The sequence below is a fragment of the Acanthochromis polyacanthus genome, chromosome 12 (assembly GCF_021347895.1).
Source record: "Acanthochromis polyacanthus isolate Apoly-LR-REF ecotype Palm Island chromosome 12, KAUST_Apoly_ChrSc, whole genome shotgun sequence".
In the NCBI taxonomy this organism is placed as follows: Eukaryota; Metazoa; Chordata; class Actinopteri; family Pomacentridae; genus Acanthochromis; species Acanthochromis polyacanthus.
This window is the reverse complement of record NC_067124.1, coordinates 35,309,767-35,331,559: the sequence shown is the minus strand read 5'-3', so window position 1 is coordinate 35,331,559 and position 21,793 is coordinate 35,309,767. Positions and strand designations below refer to the sequence as shown.

Genomic DNA, 21,793 nt, shown 5'->3' with positions numbered 1-21,793 from the left:
ATTGATAATAAAACTGTCTGACTGGATCTTCAGAGTTGTTGATGAGAACAGCAGCTCCGATAATGAGCTGGAACAAACGCTCTGTCATGTGTTACGACTTTATTTAGCTGATCGATGTTCAGACGAAGAGACGGAGACCTGAGACAGCCATCTGCATTATTATAAACACACAAACTAGAACAAATATAAAGAATCTCTGTCTTCTGTTGCCTCCTCTGCGTGTTTAGCTTTAATCTGGGGCTCATTTCACTCTTTTCTCCAACTATTCTCGCTATTTCTTTCAGTGGTTGTGATCCAGCTTGTCCGAGTTGCTCTGCTTCTGCTGGTCCAGCTGGGTTCTGGACCGGTTTCGGTGATGGTGGATTTTCTGCCGGCTGCTCTGTTGGAAGCCTGCGTGGTGGTTGGAGCATCTAGTGACAGACTCCAGGAAGTCTACCGGGTATTTTAATCTAAGTATTCCCTGAAACACACTTATGTGCTGTGAACTAAAAGATGCTATCACACATTGGATAGCTCGTGTTTGCAGTCCAGTTGTATTAATTATAGAGGAGCAACATTGTCCAAAATGACAATAAAATTCAACAATTTAACACTGCTCATAATATAACCAAAGGAAATTCACCTCTTACTAACCTTTAAGGCCCAGATCATCCTTATGAGCAAAACATTTATCTGCAGTCTGTTTCCCATTTACAGTCATAGCTGATGAAAAGGGAGGATTAATATGAATTATTCAGTGCCAAAAGGTGCAGTGAAAAACCTAAATTAAACACTTAGTGTAAAAGCCCTGAAAACTAAATTATTTTTACAGGCGAGAAAAGCAAAATAAATGAGCATCTTGGTGGCCTCATAGTTTGTAGTACCTTTGTCTCATGCCTAATCTTTTTTTTGTCTGATTGTGTTTCAACTATATCCTATAATGTAGAACTGCAGGAAATGATTATTTTCATTGTCAGTTCATCTGTCAGTCACTGTTTTTTATTAATTGATTAGTGGTTTGGTCTATAAAATGTCAGAAAATGTTAAAAAAAAAAAAGTGTTGATCAGTGTTTCCGACGTCCTCAAATGTTTTGTTTTGTCGTTGCTTTTCTCAATTAGTCAATCAGTTGTTTTGTCTTTAAAATGGAGAAAAATATTAAGTATCTTGATTTGTCCACAGTCCAAAGATGTTCAGTTTACTGTCATAGATGAGGAAAGAAACCAGAAATATTCACATTTAAGAAGCTGCACTCAGAGAATTTAGACATTTGATGAATATATTAATTAAATAATTGATTTGTTAAAATAGATTTAATGATTGCAGATGTATAATAAAGACGGTGCACCTCCTATAAATGTACAAAACAAAATATGCTCTGTAGATTCCCATATACTATATATTATTTATTGTAAACTCACCGAGATAGATAATGTTTGGCGTTAAATAGTTGGGATTATAATAGACTATTTTGTTTATCACGTGGTTTATTTATCAGGAAAATGCATTGATTTCTGTCAAATAGGATAACACACATTCACTCCACTTGCTGTACTCAGATTGAAAATGCTTTCTGTCATGCAAACACTATTTTAAATAGGAGAAACAGTGAGAGGGACCAAAAACAATGCCTATATAATCCCTTGATGTGTTGCATCAAAGCTAAAACCAAGCTTTGTGAGGACTTCACTCAGATCCTTTCCGTCTCGTCTCCGCCTGCAGGCCTTTTGCAGTAATGGAACTCCAGAGCTTCCCCTGTTGGAGCCGGAGGTCCTTCACGTCCTGGTTCCTCCCTTCGTCAGTCGACCACAAGCTGAGAGTGAACCTCTGCGGCCGCGGGGGAAACGGCGGCATCCGTTTCTGAGGAAGAAGGGGGAACAACTTCCTTCGTCTGCGCCTACCCCAGGTACAGGAAATGTCTGCGTTTATTCTCAAATACAAACTTTTATGGAGCCACGATTTCGTGCTTTACCCATTTTGTCATTAGCGATTTATATCTTTCAGTTGTATTATTCCATCTACTCGTATTTTTGCAGGTGGAGGTGCAGCGGATGGAAAAGGAGGCAGTGAAGACATCAGTGTACCCAAAGACATCGACCTCATGATTTTACCTCAGCTCTGCTTCCCTGGTAATGGATTTTTCATGTACATAGTTACACGCATAGACACAAAGACGCACTTAAAATATATATATTTCCCGGAAATCTTTAATAAGTCTGTGAAAGAACCAAAATGCGTGATTGTTTTTGTGTGACAGTGACTCATGTTTCAGCGATTCTTTCAGAGTTGTAGGAGTCATTGGAAACCAAAGACTTTACAAGTATCTGTAAACTTTTGTTCATGACTGCATGTAAATGAGAATATTTTGATGTATTTGGTTTTTTAAAAATTGTAATATTTGATTTTGTATTAATCCTTTCCAGCTGTTGTAATAAAAAATAACATCTTGTAGTTGTAAAATATTGTATAATTCAATGCATAAATGTTTTCTTTAACCAGGTGGCCTTCAAGTAACCAGTGAACAGAAGGATGAAGAATTCCATTTTTTGGTTTTTACTGACATTTTTGGCAACAAGACCCATGGAGTCGTAATGCAGTGTTACCGTCCAATACAGGTACACATGCAGAACATCTGATTCTTCACACATAACCGGTAAACTTTATTCTATGATGCTCATTAGGCCATACTAGAATATGTTTTAGATGCAGGGAGCATGTGGTCACGTTGTCCTGTTGGATGGAAAAAAATCAGTGTTGGATTTTTGTGTTTTCACAGGAAGGAAAGTCTTTCTATCAGAACGGAGCTGGTTCCTCCAAACTCTTCTCTGCCTACAGTTTCTGTGTCATATCCAAGTATCCCTTCTTTACCGCGCTCAAAGACTGTCTGTCATGGTGAGAAACAGTGTTGGGCAAATGGAATTGGTCAAATTAAAGTGGTTTTAGTTTAAAATGCATGTTTTGTTTTAAAAAGTTGCCAAAATTACAGCATTTGTTGTGCAGGAACTATGTAAACTGATAAAGAATCATTGGCGTTTCCACTTTCTAAAAATGCTTCAACTAATCATCAAGTTTAACATGATGATATTTCATCAAAATGACTTAATTCTATATCTAATTTTTTGGTTATTTAAATGCCCAAAAATATACAACTTGCAGCAGATTCTAAGAAAAAGTAAAAATTTGTTATCCTCTCCTAAACTAAGAAGCCGTTATTCACTCACCTTCGACCAGCAGTCACATGATAAAAATTCTTTTGGATTGAACTGCAGGCTGTGTTTTCACAGATCAGAGAGGAGACGACTAAAGGGACTAAGAGGAAAATGCTTTATCAATAAAATAAACGCAGCTTGGCTCAAAAATGGTAAACAGAGCAGCAAGTTGTTGAAAGATACATTCATCGTGGTGAGACATCTTTCAGTAGCTGACTCAGAGTAGTGTGGAAACATCTAGCCTGTAGAGGTTGTAAAAATGTAACTAGTTAAACAACTGTAGTATGCAGAGCCTCCTTTCCAGTACTGGCAACATCTGTGGAAAAATAGAAGAATGTTGTGCATTTTTTGCAAAATTTTAAAAAAGAGACTTCCGTTTTTTTGTCTAGATTTGCGCTAGCATAACGTCGTCATACCGCACAAAAGACATTTCTGAGTTCTCTACTTCTGGTCGTTGTTGTTCTGTTTCCGTAGCGGTGCAGGATTTTATATTGCAGTGAAAAATGAGCTCACAGTGAGAACAAATTAAATGGGAACAAAAAAAGAAAACACCCAGTTACTATTTAATTTTAAAATTAGCATTTGTGTGCAAAATTGATAGTTAGGATGTCTGTTTGCATTAAATAGTTCATACACTGGTTGTTCTTGTTCTGTCTTCTGTTGTATTTTAATGTCTTCGTCTCTTTCTGTTGATTCTCTAGTCTTTTAATCCGGCTGAAAACTTGTCGGTTATCTGACATGGAGGGCAGAGTGAAGGAATTTGCAGCCAAACTGACTCTTGTGCCCGTTCCGCCTCCTGGACAACTGCATCTGGTGTGTTCTATGTGTCACTTAAAAACCCAAGGATGAGTTTAGACACTATCAACACCGTCAGTAATACTTTTTTGCGCTTGTTCTGTTTTCTAGATGTTTGAATTACGACCTCTGACCGTCATCCTCCCTGCCAAAGCAGACAAAGACCTTCCAGCTGTAGATTTAGACCTCCATCTGCCGTTTCTTTGCCTCAGACCTCAGCAGCTACTGCAGGTATTACACACGCTTTTTGATTCAGTCAAACAAAGGGAGGCTCATATTAACTGTGATGTCTCTCTGTGCGTTTGTCCTTCTCTCTGTAGGTGATGTCGTGTCTCCTGCAAGAACAGCGGGTGGTTTTATTCTCTGCCGACTGGTCCAGACTCACACTGATGGCAGAGTGCTTGTTGCTTTTTCTGCAGGTTAGTTTAGTCGAAAGAGGTGGTAATTACAGGACAAAACTACTTTTTGTCTTCATTTTTAGTCAGTGTAATCATAATGACTTCTCCAAATTTTTGATTAAACTCAAACAACAATCAGTTTGGTGGGAATGATAGTCAGTCATTGGACTTTATGAGCATATCTCAAATAGAAGTGAAAACAAAGGCAGCCTGCAGTTGAAAGCATTCTGGAAAACAAAGGTCCTTCTGTGTTAACAGGTTTTTCTGGTTGATACATTGTTTTAAAGGCTTCAGCATACAATACCATTTGATTTTTAGCCCATTGCTTTGAGTTTGAAGTTGCATCTCACCACTGAGTTTGTTCTCTCAACATATTTTTCATTTGATTTGCTGATTGAGTCACGTATATGAAATTTAAGAAGACTTGTTTAGAGAACTGAATATATCCAACAAGTAGCAATGTTGAAAGGTGTTGAATCCTCCTGTATCCTTCGTTAAACCATTCATCCTTTCTTCCTTCCAGCCTCTGTCCTGGCAGCATACTTATGTTCCCGTCCTGGCCAGAGGAATGCTGGACTTTCTAATGGCTCCGACTCCCTTTCTGATGGGCTGCCATCTCAGCCACTTTGCTGAAGTTGCTGCTGTAAGTACATAACCTGCTAAGGTGAACTTTCCTTCATAGGAATGAAAGGTGTATTTGACTTTTTTAGTTTTTGACTACCTTTTCTCCTTTAAAGGGATTCATGAGAAGGCAGCTAGACTTATCTTTTTGGTTCTTGAAGATTTCACCTTCATCTTAATCTTCTAAGTGGCTGATTGGGAGTCCGTGGTGCTTTACGGGTGCAGCTGAAAAAATTAAACCATGGACACAGAAGATGGTTACTAAAAAAACCGCTGTATCAAATCCTATTAATGTAAAGTTGGCTGGAAGGGAGAAGTGTTGTGAGAAAAGGTGCACAAGCAACAGGGACGACCGCAGCATTAAGATTGTCAGAAAAGTCGACTGAAGAACTTGGGAGAGCCTCACAAGACGTGGACTGAAGCTGGTTTGTCATAAATCATAACATATCTTACAAAAAAAGAGAGATTTTTTTCTCAAAATCCAAAATTTTTTAGCTGCGCCTGTATTCCAACCTCCAAATCACATCTCATAGTTTAACAGCCCATAACTCGCATTGTTTAAGGTGTTAATGGTGGTAGAACTGCCTGTTGAATTTTCTACGAACTGCATTATAAGTACCTGACAAGTGGAGTCATAGATCACCTCCTCTGTTTAGACATGACCTCCTTAACTCCTCTCTCAAACCATCGTCTTCCCTTCTAACATAGAAGATGGTCTAAGAAGCTTCTTATCAGGTCCTTTCAGAATTGTTTTGACATCACTTTTTCAGGAGGTTTCACCGAGATTCATGACTTGTGAGTCGTGGGTTTTTATTGGGCCATGAGGAATGCGATTTGGGGATGAAAATAAATACCTGGTACTTGACACTAGTCACTTAGAACTGAAGAATTGAAGATGTTAGGGTAAAGCTATGAAACATTAAAGTTCAAATCTAATGTAGCAGTTTTCATTTGATTTGTAGATTGTGTTTTTGTTGGTTTGTAGTTGTTCACGTTAACAACTTTGACAGATTATTTTTTAAAATGTTAAATCTTGTCACCCAGGAAACAGAAGATCTGATCTTAATTAATATTGATAAAGGAACCGTCTGCACTTCTTCGTCTGATACCATTGACCTGCCTGATATTCCTCCAGCTGCTGCTGAATGCTTCACCCAGAGGTACTTATTGCAACACCAGAAATTATTCAACCAACTACTAAACTGTAATGCATAAAAGCACTATCGGGTACATATACTGGAGACTCAAACTGTGAATATCCATCTTGATTGATGAGACATGGAGATGTTCTGTTTTGTATAGTTTGAACGTATTTTTCAGGTGTCAGTCGCTGCAGATACATTTTGACTTGGACCGTTGGCGTCATGCCAGTTCTACCGACATCAACGAGCAGCGAACACAGCGGAGAACCTGGCAACAGAACCTCAACCACGACATCCAGAGAGTCGCACTGGAGCTCGTAGTCAACATATTCAGGTTCTGTTTCTACTAGCATCACATGGATTGGTTCACTGAAGTATATATTCATATTTTGATAGTAAATATGTGTGTTTTACAGGGATGTTAGCAGTCATCTGAACTACGAACATCGAGTGTTTCACAGCGAAGAGTTCCTGGAAACCAGAGAACCAGCAGAACAACAGTTTTATAAGAAGGTAAACTTAGTAGCTGATGTCTTTTATCAGTGGGGGCGGCATGGCTCAGTGGGCAGAGTTGCCGGTTCGATCCTCGGCCCATCGAGCTCATGTCAAGGTGTCCCTGAGCAATACACAGAACCCCTAATTGCTCCTGGTGGGTCGTGGTTAGCGCCTTGCATGGCAGCTTCCGCCATCAGTGTATGTGAATGTGTGAATGTGACGTATCATGTAAAGCGCTTTGGATAAAAGCGCTATATAAATACAACCATTTACCATTTAGTCATGATGCTGGAAAAGGAAATTCATCTAGAAATATTGACTTTGCTATGTTTCAGGTGTTGGAGACACACATTTTCCATTCCTTCCTCAAGGATCGTCTCAACAAGAAAATGGATAACTTCGCTCGAATGGAACTCAGCACTCGATCCGAGATGCAGAAGTAGGTGATCAACTCTATTTATTATGCCTTAAAATACATGATAATTGTCATCATATTACCAGAACTAATTTGAAATTTTCAGTGCAGCTCAGTACAGTTTCAACATTTATTCCAGGGATCTTGTATTAGACTGCATTCCTTTTATCTAGATGTGCACATTCAGCTGGAAACTGATTCTATTATCCCGATAGTATCTAAACGTATCAGTTTCATGACTAAATGAGCATCCTGCACACTTTCTCTCATTTGTCCACTAGAATGAATTCAATGGCTAAACTTCCTCGCAGACCCACCATGCAGGAGATTCAGGCCAGGAGGAAGAGCTCCATCACAGAGAAGCGGCTCAGTAAGAGGCTGGGGATGAGCCTGCCGAACCTGGGAGACAACCACACAATCAGCTTCCACAGAAACTCACTGTTGACCACGATCATTGTACCCGACCCTGGTGAGCCTCAAGAGGAATAAAATCGGTTGAACATGACATTTGATAGATGTTTGTTTTCCTTCCTTGTTCTTGCCGCCTCCTCCGTCCCTCATAGTCTCATCTTTCTCTTTCTAAATCCCCTTTTCTCCTCTTCCAGGGCTGAAATCGCCTCCTAAGCCCGTGAAGGTGTTTAAACTGCCAGACTTCCCAGTATCCCTGTCGTTCTACTCCGTCCAAGGTTATTACAGTGAGCTCATCCAGCAGCTTGGAAAAGCTATTTTCTCTGTCCAGAATGAGAACTCTGCTCTGCTTGCCAGGTACTCTGTTATTTTTACTCCTTCTGTTACTCCTTGACGTCTTATTTTAAGTTGCATTTTCCACAGACTACACTGATTTTTAAAATGATTTTAGGTTCTACTACTTGCGAGGATTCATCAACACGTTGTGTTCGCGACGGCTGGATGCTCTGAGTGACTTCCAGAACCTCTATAAGACCGACACGGCCATCTTTCCCACGGATTTGGTCACGTTTCTGGTGGATTCGCTGCACCGAGATGAAAGGCAGCAAGCAGAGAGACGACCTGAACTTAAGGGACTCATATTTAAGGTCGCTGAGCTCACACACTTACTGATTTATCTTTCTGAAGTGGTGGTGAGATAGCTGTGATTTTGTGTTACGCCGTTGACACGTTTACCTCCACTGGTGATAAAAATTAAATAACTTTATTTACATAGCAAAACAGAGTTGACAAAGTGTCCAATCAGAATAAGAAAGACCAGAGAGGCCTCTTTACATGGTATGTTAAGATTTTACTAATTTCCTTTAAAGCTCTGAACCCCTAAAGCTGCTGGTAACTTTTTGTCTTTTTTTAAAAAAAGAACCAAAATAACATAATTTTTCAGAGCAAGAAACTGTAAAAAACAGAAACCTCATCAGATTTTCAACTTGCTAATGAGCTTTGTATGCATCATGTGCAACATGCAGCTTCACCGGGAAAATGAACAAAATCTTAATTTTGACATTGTAATATTTTAACAAAGTGTTTTTTACTTAACATATTATTTAAAATTCGCTTAAACTAAACAGTTAAGCTGCAGTGTCCCGCCAGCGGTACACTTACTAATTTGCATAGGAATTTAAAGAATGTCCGAAGGCTGCAAACACGATTATACAAACACTATACACCCATGGAAAGCTTAGATTCTCATGAATCCGCCGGTATAAACCACTTTCAGATGCGATTACCACAGCGGGTAATATAAACACATTTGTCCGACAAAAACAAATATTCATCCATCCGTTCTCTGTACACGGCTTCAACGCACACAGCGCGACTCACATTTCCGGGTTCATTATTACACACAGACGAAAATATTCCACAAAAAACGGCCATAATCCAACCTTGGACATCCAGACGAAACAAGCCAGTAAAATATTTTGTCCAAAACATGTCTTGAAGTCGGTATATAATCCACGAATCGGTCGTTTTCAAGGAAATGCACCTCGCAATGCGCGTCCAATATTCCCTGTACTTCTCGTCATATTTTTTATTTACAAATAGAATATTAGCGTTTTTTTGTACTGAAAACGGCTGGAATTGACTGCAGCTTATAGGGCTAAACAGTTTTGCACCAGATAATGAAAAAAACAAACAACTGTGTCCTCCTCAAGATAAATGAAAAGCCACTAGGCAGCTGAACATTTTTTAGCTGAACTGCAGGCTATGTAAAGTGTAAATATAAAGAATAAGATTGCAGTCCCCTCTAAAAACTAGCCTTTCAGAATTTTACTTGAGTTTGAATTTCATTTAAGCCATCAATTATTTTATATTTATATGTTTTCCAACGCTGTTGTTTTTGTCCATTAAACTGGGTTTTTACTTGCTGTCTCATCAGTTTTTTTTTCTGCCTTCTGAAGCACTTTTTAACTCGGGTTTTGAAAAGGACTCAATAAATAAAGATTATTATTATTATTATTAAAGGTAGTGATAATGTTTGTAATACTGCATTTTTTTTCTTTCATTAGGTAAAAACAGATAACGAGAAGCAGCTGCTGCAGCCCGATGACCACGTCAAGAAATTTCAACTCCCTCGTCAGCAGCTGCATCAGGATGAGTTTGTGCGTTGTGTTCAAGAGTGCGGGATTGTTAAAGACGTAGCGACTATACACCGCTTATTTGAGGCTCTCACTTACGGTAAGTGAGGACGGCAAGACTGATGTGTGCAGTTTAGGCTTCAATGTAGACATTTTTATCGTTTTCTGAATTGTGTTTAACCCTTTAAGCTTCAGTCAATTCCAGCCGTTTTAAGTACAAAAAAATCGCTAATATTCTATTTTTAAATAAAAAAAATTACGAAAAATACGGGGAATATTGGACGGGCATCGGGAGGTGCTTTTCCTTGAAAAGGACCGATTCGGGGATTTTATACCGACTTCAGGACATGTTTTGGACAAAATAGTTTACTGGCTTGTGTCATCTGGATGTAAAAGGTTGGATTATGGCCGTTTTTTGTGGAATCTTTTTTTTTGTGTATAATAATGAACCCGGAAATGTGAGTCGCGCTGTGTACGTTGAAGCCGTGTATAGAGAACGGATGGATGGATATTTGTTTTTGTCGGACAAATGTGTTTTTCTCACCCGCTGTGGTAATCGCATCTGAAAGTGGTTTATACCGGCGGATTCATGAGAATCTAAGCTTTCCATCGGTGTATAGTGTTTGTATAAGCGCGTTTGCGGCCGTCGGACATTCTTTAAATTCCTATGCAAATTAGTAGGTGTACCGCCGGCGGTACACTGAAGCTTAAAGGGTGCCTGTAATGTACAACCTGAAGCATTACAACATGCCCAAAATGCTGAGTTCAAAGTCCACCATCAATGACTGCTAAATGTTTAAGACATTTGTCATGGATCTTGTATTAGATGTGCTCTGACCTGTCATGGTGGATGCAGAGGTGATTGTACAATGTTGATTTTCTCCTCTACCTATAAATGAATCGATTACCACAGCAGTTGCCTTCATGGTGGATTGAAGAAGCCATCAGATGATCCGTTTCACTCCTTAAAAACTCTTTAATGGCCAATTCATGGTTTCTGCATGACGGATGGACACTTTGAAAGCAGACGACATGCTGCTTTATTCATAACACAGTAGGAACGTGTCGGCCTGGCGGTCACATCGAAGGCAGATCGCATCCAGTGAATGTTTTTGAACGGCTATGACTTTGCACTTTTTTACGAAATACAGCCGTTGCTTACAAACCGGTGAGGTGTGTCAGGCAGAGTGGTTGGACGTAGCATGAGATATCTGCAGAATTCAGAACTTCACCATGTGTTTGGGCCCGTTAAAGTTCTGCTTCAGTTACAGCTCTTCAAAATGTTGGACCTGCCATCATGATTCAAAATGCTAAGGGTGAAAAGAAGTAACTACTGCAGTATGAAGAGCCATTTTAACATTGAATATCTGGACTGGATGTGCATTGCAGATATCTGTAATTTGAAGCATTTCAGATCTCCATCATTAGTCTGCTAGGACAAAGGATGGCACTTTAGCCATTAATATGTTTCTAATCACAGATTCCTGTATTTCAGCAGCAGATATGTGCCTTATAATTTTTTAGATATCTGCAGCTCGAGTGTGACGATAACACGGTTTACTTCTGACTGGTCATAATTTCAGTACAGAATATATTTAACTCTCCCTAACTGAAGGTATCTACATTGTCTGTTTTTTGAGATCTTAAATTAGGTTCAAACTTGTGGAACTCGTACATCAAAGGAAAACAGACTTTATGTGAAGTCTCAGTTTACATCAGCAAAAAGGCATGACAAGAAAAAGTGAGTTCATCTCATGTGATAAAGGCCATGAAATGAATTTAGACGTAGAGTTCATGGTGTTGGACTCCACAGTACACAGCTACTGGATGCTCTTTAAAACTGTCTTCTCAGCACAGTTTTCCTCATGTTTGTTTTGATTTATATCTGATGTGAAATGCAATCCTGTGCAGCTCATATTTGCACGTTTAGCCTCCATGGGTCTGTATGTTGGTCTGTTTGCACTTCATTGCATTAAAAACACACCCTCTCTTCTTCTTTGTCCCAGGTCAGCCACAGAAGGTCAACCCAGAACTGTTCAAAATCTTCTACACCTTCTGGAAGGAGGCGGAGGCTGAAGCTCAAGACGTCAACCTCCCCTCTGAAGTCATCGACCGCCTCGATGACAGCGAATGCGTCTACAAGCTGTCGTCTTGTGTTAAGACTTCCCGCGGCGTCGGTAAAATCGCCATGACGCAGAAACGTCTGTTTTTGCTCACCGAGGGACGAGCCGGCTTCCTGGAAATCACAAAGTTCAGAGACATCCAGGTGAAAATGTCTCAAATTGGTTACTCACAATCAGTCACAATCAATCTCTCTTTATTTTAACACTTCGCTCGCTTGTCTTTCTGCAGGAGGTGAAAGTGGCCACTGCTCCCTTTCTGCTCGTTCGTATTCCTTCCCTTCGTATCAAGACCTCCGGCAGGCCTGAGGCGTTCGAAGCCAACCTAAAGACGGAGACTGAACTCTGGAACCTGATGGTCAAAGAGATGTGGGCTGGACGCAAGATGGCGGATCAGCACAAGGTAAAGGCTGCAAAAGGATCTGAAATGTTTCGACAGAACTGACCTCTGAAGGCGCAGCGATACTTCAGTCCAACGACAAAGGAATTGAAGCAAAAAAGAACCATTGAGCATCTCTTGTATAAACTGTACAGCTGCAGGGGAGAATGTACAGCCTGGAGCTATGCTGCAGTGTTACAGTGAATACAAACTAGATACACGACTAGAATAATGACATCTCTGTTTTCAACAAAAAGCTGTTTTAAGCAAAAACTCGTGCTGCAAATTATAGGTCAAAGTTGCACAATTTAAACTGTGACCTGCTGCTGATACTATATAGTTAAAATATTTACTGTATAGTTAAGTGTAAAATTATCCACACACATGCAAGATTTTGGTTTATAGTGATTCTTTTTATTTCACCAGTAGGTTTATTCTGGCGTGATATGAAATAAACAAGTGATTCAGACATTATTTCTACGTTTTTACTTAAAATGCTTTGCCCAAAACTATTCATACCACTTGGAATTGTCACAAAGTTTTAAGAAAAAGCTGCTTCTGTATGGTTCAAGATTTGTTTATAGCCTTTTCTTTGTGTAATTGCATACATAAAAAACAAAATGTTGTTCACCTGGTCATAGTACACTGCAAAATAGAAATAGAAACAATAAATATAAATAAATAACGATAAAAATACAGCTGTAGGTTTAGGATAAAAGAAGCAGCATTTCTACCCTGTTCTGTAGCATAAGATTTAACATTAACATCTCTAACATAATGTTTATGTAGTTTCCAGCCAGAAGACACCTACACATCAAATTACAATTCAAAATGTTGGCATGACTATGAAGAATTTTGAGCTTAACTCTCCATATAGTATTTTGAGTATTTGTTACTGTGCTGGTCGTCACTTACTGTATCTATATTTTTTTCCAATTTTATCTCACTGTGTCTGTGCAGGACCCTCAGTACATGACGCAGGCTCTGACTAACGTCCTGCTGATGGATGCCGTCACCGGCTGCCTGCAGACTCAGAGGTCCATCGCTGCTGCTTCAAAGCTGGCTTACTTTGATAAGATCAAACATGAAGGTCTGGACTCACTCACGCAGCTTTGTAGTGTTTCTTCTGGTCTGTTGATGCTATTCATGAAAGAAACATGCACAAACAAATAGTCGGATTGTAGACCTGCGTATCCTTTATAGAATTAAACGAACCAAACTAATGTTTGCTCAGATTAACCATCTGGCTAATGACTGATACTATGAATCTATTTTTATGATCATTGGCTTAATTATTTGTTCTGAAAATGTCAGAGAGCTGTGTGGAAAAGTGGTGTGTTTAATTAGTCGCAAAATCTGTGAATATGAAAACTAAGGGGCCAAAACATGCTTGGTGATTTATACAAACTCATCAGAGGGCAGTTGTATATTTGCACAAGCACTGTGTTTAAATGCAATTTAGAAGTACTTGTTCTTGGGTCGTTCCATTTTCTGCTGCTTTATACTTCCACTCCAACGCAATTTAGAGGCTTTAATTACTAGTTATTTTGTATATTTAGGTTAATAATACAAAATATAATTAAGTAAATAAAATCAACAGGTAAATGATGATGTGTTTTTGTTGGAAAGTCCGGCAGTGATGTGAGGGCCAGCGATGCTCATCATAGATCACAGGACCACATTTCTGCTCGTGGAGCAGAAAAACTACTTTATAAAAATGGCTTCCTACTTATGTAAGCCGTTCTGTTAGGTTGTATCACGTGCACATGCCTGGTTTTCAGATTTTAAACTAATTAAAAGCCTTAAATGTTCATTTCAACCTCAGTAAACCTTAAAGTTGCTGTTGTGCAAGTCATGAGCTCTAATCAGTGCTGTTTATTATGTTTTTATACAAAGAAATGCATGCAGTCATCACTGTTAAGTATCTGGAAAGACTTTTTTTTTCTCTCATTTATGCTTAATAGATGACTTAATGAGCTGTTTGCCAAAATAGTTGCTGGTTAATTTTCTGTCCACAACTACTTTACTGATCAGTTAATGGTTCAGTTCAGATTTTTCCTCTCTGTCTCACTTCCTCCCAGTTTAGTTTCATAAAAGCTTTAAATACATTTGCATTATAGGAAACAAGGAAGTGTGATTTATAGAAATCTCTGAGCTCAGTTCAGTTTATTTTAACTCATTTTAAAAGGTTTTATTAAACCGTGTTGCCAGTTCACAATGCCATCCTTCTCTCAGTGGGTTATTCTCCAAACTTATGTCTTATTACTTTTCTACTTTTTGTTATTTATTTAGCAATATCTGGCAAAAGAATGCCCTTATGGTTAAAAACATTTTATCTTATCTCCAACCAGTTCCTATGATGGTGCCTAAAACTACCTCAGAGACTCTGAAACACAAAGTCAACCCATCACTGGACCTGGCTGAACCTCAGACTGTGCGTGTGCTGCTCTACACACCAGGTAATAATCTGCTGTGGTATTTCTTCATGTTGTGTGTTTTAGTGAGCATTGATCCATTTGCATGAACATGTTTTTTCAACCCTGGATGAGCATGAGTCTGAAATATTGCACATTACAGTGAATGAGCGGAAAGCAGAACAAATAGTGCTCTTTAGAGTTTCATGCAGAAGTTGTCTTCTTGCTTACAGTAATCGTCGTTTTGTGTTCAGAGCACTGAAGAACTTGTGATAATCTGTTAAATAGTAATCGGTGTGGACATGCACTTTATCCTCTGTTTAATTAGGCTGTATGTCTGCTGTACAGTTGTTAAGGTCACAGGACACATGCTGACAAATGGTGTTAGGTTGTCTTAATGAAAATTCCTTCACATAAGGACAAAAAAGCACATTTTCAGCATTTACTCTCTAATTATTTGTTTTTGACATGCACAGTTAAGGACATTATTATTCATACCCACTTCCAGATTAGATTTCGGTGAGTATTTATTTGACCAACAGGGTTTCTTCTGGCTTGAAAGGACATAAAGAAGCAACAAAAGACAGTAAAGCATGTGAAAAGCTGTATGATGCATCAGTGAAACTGATCCATGTCGCCTCCATTAGTCCTGCTGTGCTGTGTTTTATAGGGAGGATAAAGTCTGTCTCGTTTGATTTGTTTACAGTGTGAAAGAGAACAAAAGCTTCTCCAAACTGCTGATTAAGTATGAAGAGAGAACTGAGTTGAAAGAGCTAAACAGAGCAGATAAACAACATTATGACAAGCGATGAAGTTTAGAGGCACGCTGCAAAACAGGCTGAAGTATTTTGTGACACAAAGTGTGCCTTGATTTGTTGCTTTTGGTTTTTATTAAAGTATGCTAACCCTCTAAAACCTGCTGGTGGTTTGAAAGAAATGTTAATGTTTAAAAAAATGCCAAAATCACACCATTTGTCAGAGCCAGAAACTGTCAAAACTATAGTAAATATTTTTCTAGTTTCAGAAAGTGCCTTAAGTTGTGTGTGATGTGCAGTTACATCAGGAAAAATAACAAAATCTAAGCTGAAGACCAGAATATTTCATCAAAATCCTTTCATTCTACATGTGTCGTTTGAAAATTCATTATAAATTAAATGTTTGCACGAGATTCTGTAATAAAATATGCTTAACTTAGAAGCCATAACTGACTCATCTGCAACCAACAAAAGTGACAGAGTTGTTAGGTCTGAGGGGAGACTTGATCAATAAAATAAATGCAGCATGGCTCAAAAACAGTATAAAGTTGGTGGGAGATACATTCAGCATTTATAGAGGTTGTGAAAATATGAATAGCTAAATATTTCTAGTCTATGATGCCACAAATGTTTCCAGTATTGGACATGTGACAAAATGTACACGTTGACTGCAGTTTTTTTTGTGATTTTTTTTTTTTTTTAATTACATTTTTTTTTGTACCTGTATGTCATTGCACAGAAAAGATTTTTGGATTCTCTCTGCTTCTAGCCATGGTTGCATTCCTTCCATAGAGGTGCAGGACGTCATATTGCAGTGACAGAAGTGAAAACACGCTAAATCTGCTTCTGTTTCAGAGCATTGTACAATCTTGTGAAAAAGTAGTGGACATTGTTGGATTTTTAATTGGCAGTAGGTGCAATAGACCTACCAAACAAACTGTAGCTCAAGGTTCAAGGTTCAAGGAATCTTTATTATCCCCGTGGGGCAAATCACTATACAGCCAGCAGAGCAAGTCAACAACAATCGCATCGCAGAGTACCAAGGGTGTAGTTACTTTTTCCACAGAATATTACATCTGTTGATATTTTTCAAATTCTAAGTCCCCTTGTAATATTTCTGTATACCATCTTCATCTGTTGGGACTGTTTCAAAGAAGAAGCGTCAAATGTTTTTTCTAGGGCCTGTATGTATGTATTGCTGTCGGCTCTGCTGAAAAATAAATTTTTCCTGCATATATTCAGCTCCCATCCTTTGTCCGTTCCGCTCTTATTTCAGGTCAGCTGACTTGCAACGACTCGGAGGCTGAGATGAACCCGAAGCTGTGGGTGGCTCTCAGCGGAGGCAGGGTGGTTGTATTTGATGCAGCGAGCTGGACCATACTGCAGGCCTGCATCCAGGTCGGAGAGTCGCAAGTGGTGAGAGCAGACGTGCAACGACTGGGAGTTATTTTAAAGGGATCTGCATGGATTTTCCACATGGAAATCAGTTGATCTGCCCTGAGGAGTTCCCTTGGATATGTGAAAAAATTGTAGTACCTGTTGGTCGCCAGATTTCGATGATGAACAAAAATATGTGCAGTAAGAGGGATGAAATCTGTGTCAATTTTGAGATATTTAGCACACCTTGAGTACATAAGTGTGATGCTACATCAGTTCAATACTTTTTATAAATGTGGTTTATGAAGTTTAGTTATAAGTCAACAACATCAAGCCCCTATCTGTGTAATTTAATGCTGCTATAGGTTCTGAACATTATTTTGCAGGTTGTTATTTTCAAATTGCATACTTTGAATCTCTTTTACTTTTTGTAATGTGGCTTAAATTTATATTTTAAGTACATTTTAAATATTGATAATTCATCAGTTTTGAGTGCATTTTCAAAATTATTATTAGAACGTTTTCTCTATCAGAATTTTTGCTGTGAAATTCCTGCCATGGTCATATAAAAAAATGTGCATCCTGTATATCTATACTGTGTATTTACAGTGAAATATACACACGATACCAAAAATTATGGGGTTTTTGAGTGTGGTAGCTGAAAGAAGTGACATTGCCACTGTCTTTTGTGCAGAACTGCATGATGGGATTGGTCCAGGAGCAGGTGTGGATCGGTTCTCAGGACTCTGTCATCTACATCATCGACACTCACAGCATGTCCTGCAACAAGCAGCTGACTGAGCACAGACAGGAAGTGACCGGCCTCACAATGGACACCAGAGATCTGAACATTAGGTGATTATTCTCATTCATGTTAAATAAAAAGAGGTGAGACCAAGTATGTAAATGAAGGTGTTTCTGCTGTGTTGATGTGTTTTAATCAGTATTTCCTGCCCTCTCCCAGTCAGCTGACGTACTCCTGCAGCTGTGATGGTTCGATCCTGCAGTGGGACTCGTCCAGTCTGAAAGTGAAGCGACAGTTTCACCTCAACTGTGAGCGACTCTCCTCCATACAGGTCCATGATGGAACTCTGTGGTGCTGTAAGTACACACTGCCCCCTTTTTGATTTATTATATTAAAGTATTTACATCTCATTTAATAATCTCAACCCCAAAACACGGTAGGCCAACATTACTGCATTTTTTTAGCGCCAGAAACAGCAAAAACAGAAAGAATTGTTGGATTTTCAACTTTCCAACGGTCCTTGAACTAATCATGTTTGTGATGGTTCAGTAAAGAAACTGAATTTTGACAATTTTCTTAAAATTACTTGATTTTATGTGTCTCATTTAAATTTTCTGCAAAAATAAAAATAAATGTTGTCATGAATTTGCACCAAATTCTGCACTCTTCTCAACAAAAATGAGTGTCGAAAAGGACGTGTTTGCACAGAGCCGAGAGGAAAATCAAACATACTTGATCAATAAAATGAATGCAGCATAGCTCAAAAATCATATACAGACGAGAAAGTTGTTAGGAAGATACGTTTTGCCTGGTGAAATATCTTTGAGCAGAGTTAAAAACGTGCAGTTTGTGGAGGTTGTATGTAAAATATGTCGATCGTTTTGCAGTATTTATAGCACCTGTGGGCACTTAATAAAATAACTTCTGTCTTACTGCACAGAAGACATGTTAGAGTTCTCTTTACTTCCAGTCATTTTTCTGTTTCCATAGAGGTGCAGGACTTTACAGTATATTGCAGATAAAAATGAGCTCACAGGGAGTAAAACTGTGACAGGAGTAAAAAAAAACAAAAAAAAAAACAGAAACTACAGTTCAGATGGCTAATTCAACTGTATATCACTGCCTCCTCAGTTAAACAGTTAAATTCACTCTATTTCTTCTGATACCCCTGACTGAATTTACCAAACTGTGATTTTGCCTCCTTAAATGTCTTTTCATTTTGTCTTTATCACTGAATTCACAGTCAAAGTGTAAACCCTTTATTCCTGATCCTTTACTAAACCAGTAGGATCTACAAAAATACTTCTAAATGCACTTGGCCAGTTAAAGGAAAGTGCTGATGATCACTGTGTGTGTCTGTGTTTGTGCAGGTTGTGATGACAGCATTGTGGAACTGAAAAAAAGTGGGACAACGCAGAGAAGAATCACACTTCCCGGTGACCTACGGAGCATGTCCAGCAGCTTCAGCAGCTTTGTCGTCATCCCAGAGGTGACTTTACAATCTTCAGATAGTACGTCAAACAATTAGGGAAGTGAGCATTCAGTGTTTTAGTGAGTCACTCATTCAGCAAGTCATGAAAGGAATTTGGTATCTGGACATACTGTATTATTTTTTGAATCCATAAAGACTTGCTGTTGAGAAATAAAACACTTTTTCTCTGTGTTTCATGTTGCGTCTGTGCAGTATTGTCTAAAACTATACCTGTGACGGTGGACTTACTTGTTTGTTCCAGCGAGGGCAGGTGTGGACCGGATGTGCAGACTCAGTGCATTTATGTCTCTGGCAAACAAACAACCACAGACATCCACCTAAAAGAATCCCTCTGCCAGGAAGGTCAGGAATCACCTGCATGATCCGAGTCAAAGACCAGGTGAGCTACGATCACGACGTCCTGCACAATTAGCTGGTATTGTCAGGATGTAGTTTGAGTGTCTTTTGGATTGTGTGAGCTATTTTCACCAACTAATAATCAATTGTTAAGAAAACAGTGAAATGTTTTCTGATATTACAAGACAAAACAGTTCAGAAAATATTACGTATATTAATTGAGAATGGCGATGTTACCAAATCCTTGGCTTACTTACACTAAAACCTGCTGGTGGGTTTGAAAGTTCTGCCTTTTTTCTAATTGCAAAAATTACAGCATTTATTGGAGCCAGAAACTGTGAAAACAGAGATAATTGTACATTTTGAATCTTTCTGAAGAACTAATACTGTGTGGTGTGCAGCCCTCTTATTAAAATTAACCAAGTCTAAGTTTAAAATTGTCCAGTTTTATCAAAATGTCAATATGTAAAAACTCTCCAAAAATAAAGCCTTTGTAGCAGTATTGAATGTTGGAAATTTGTTAACATAATTTATTAAAAAAGCAGAGAAAACCATTCAGTATTTTAACTACTGATCCTTGATTTACTCATCTGTGATGTGCTTTTACATTGGGGAAACCAAATCCAAGCTGAAAATTTTGTTATTTTATTCAACATGTTTCATTTTTTTAAAAAGTCAAAAGTGAATCATTTGCTCTTATCAGATTATGTAAAAACCAGAAAATTTTGCACTAATACTTGCTACTGAAAACCCACGGCAAACTCCACTACGACCGCAAATCACATTACAAAAATTCAGGGACTTCTCAGTTGAACTGCAGGCAGTGTTTACACAGAGCAGAAAGGAGCATGGAAACAAATTAAAAATCTAAGTTGTAAAATATCCGTAATATGTAGATTCACTGTTATTTTTCAGTTTCAGTGACATCTGTGGACACATGCAAGCTGATTCCATTTTTTTTCAATATTTGCAAACAAAAAGATCCTGATTTTTTTTTTCTAATGATTTATGGTATTACTGTATCATACTGCACAAAAAGCATTTCTGAGTTCTCCGTTTCTCCATGGTTGTACTGTTTCCATAGAAGTCCAGGAATTTATAGTGCAGTGAAAATGTTCCACTGTGAGGGGAAAAATGTGACAGAAGCAAAAAAAAAAAAAAAAAAATGCAGAGAAACTGCTTGGAATTCAGTTGGTTATTATGCTGCTATTATTAACTGAACTTGGATAAAGCAGTGAGTTCTGCATATCAAAATATACGTATACAATGTTTCACTGCTATGTTTCTGCTTTGAGATGTTGTTTCTGACTCTCACCTCATAAATATTTGGTCCTCTGTCATGATTTTCCACCTCTGTTTGGTATCTTTTCACCTCTCCTCAGATCTGGGTGGGCTGCTGTGGTCGCAGCGGCGTTGGAGGCGAGCGTGACGGTCAGCTGAGGAGTCAAGTGTTGGTGGTCGACCCCCAGAGCCACACGGTGGAAAAGGAGCTGCAGGCCCATTCAGACAGCGTCCAGACGCTGTGCTCTGCTGAGGATCGGTATGTCCTGAGCGGCTCTGCACGGCGCGACGGAAAGATCGCCATCTGGAAGGTGGAGTAGAGAACAAGAGGCGGAGGAAGCAGTAGAAGGAAAAGAGGTGGGTGGACGTGAAGCAAGAGAGGAGCACTAGAAAAGACATTTATGAGAAAAAATAGCAAACAAATGTTTGACTTTTGGGGTGTTTGTGACCGTAAGATCGTCCTGCTGGCAGCTGAAGATGAAGACACATGAAAAGTAGATGGATGTAAAGGGAAGAATTATTTTTTATCACTTGTAGGAAGATTTAAATGATAACTGAGATTTTTTTTTTGTCAAGAGCTGAAGAAACAAAATGCTGAAAGCTGCCCTGAGGATTACATTTTGTTGAAAGAGAAGGATATTTTTGAATGTTTTAAAATATTTGATTTTGACGTGATGACAGCAGTGCAGTATTAAAAGGCTCTAATTTAAATTGCCAAATAAATTAAATGTTTAAGACTTTACACGTATAAATTGTGCTGCCTTCCTGTTTCACTTTTTTTTTTATTATTTGACCTGCAAGCAAGCCCAAAATTATAATACCTATGCCATATTTGCTATTGGAGTGAGTTTTTATTAGTTTTTATTTGATCAGTGATCTGCTTCTGGCTAGAAAGGGCATAAATAAGTGACAAAACAGTAATTTTGCATCAAGACCACTGATTAAAAACTGGGTTTCTCATTAAGGGCGCTATTCAGAAAACATCTCAGACAGGCCAGTCCAAATGTGTGAACATAAACCTTGTTTTTTTTCAGAATCCAGAGAGGAAACTGAAGTGTTTACCACATTTTAAAGAACTTGCAAAGATATTACCAGAACAGAACACACATTTAATAGCTGATAAATGTTGAAATGTTTGTGGTTTTTAATCCAACTATGGACATAGAGCTGTTACATTTTTGTAATTTTTACCGAAGCACCGTTACTTTATTTTGATTTTTAAGGATCTAGTTTGCACCAGAAGTGTGTATGATCCTGTGCAATATCAAAGTACTCTAAATTGTAAATGTATACAATGAA

The 21,793-nt window shown here is 38.5% G+C and overlaps 1 protein-coding gene across 1 annotated transcript; it reads left to right on the top strand.

Moving 5' to 3' along the window:
- Positions 1–299: 299 nt before the first annotated feature.
- LOC110952951 (DENN domain-containing protein 3-like) lies at positions 300–21,236 on the top strand. Its single transcript, XM_051957296.1, is given in 27 exon segments — positions 300–453; positions 1,711–1,883; positions 2,014–2,106; positions 2,477–2,592; positions 2,754–2,869; positions 3,888–3,999; positions 4,093–4,212; positions 4,302–4,400; positions 4,903–5,022; positions 6,045–6,160; positions 6,321–6,476; positions 6,559–6,655; positions 6,973–7,076; positions 7,334–7,521; positions 7,658–7,817; positions 7,912–8,107; positions 9,527–9,695; positions 11,602–11,861; positions 11,948–12,118; positions 13,055–13,184; positions 14,446–14,553; positions 16,540–16,679; positions 17,335–17,495; positions 17,605–17,741; positions 18,756–18,874; positions 19,119–19,256; positions 20,596–21,236. Coding segments are annotated over 27 exon segments (3,816 nt in total). The 5' UTR covers positions 300–355; the 3' UTR covers positions 20,815–21,236.
- The last annotated feature ends 557 nt before the right edge of the window (positions 21,237–21,793 follow it).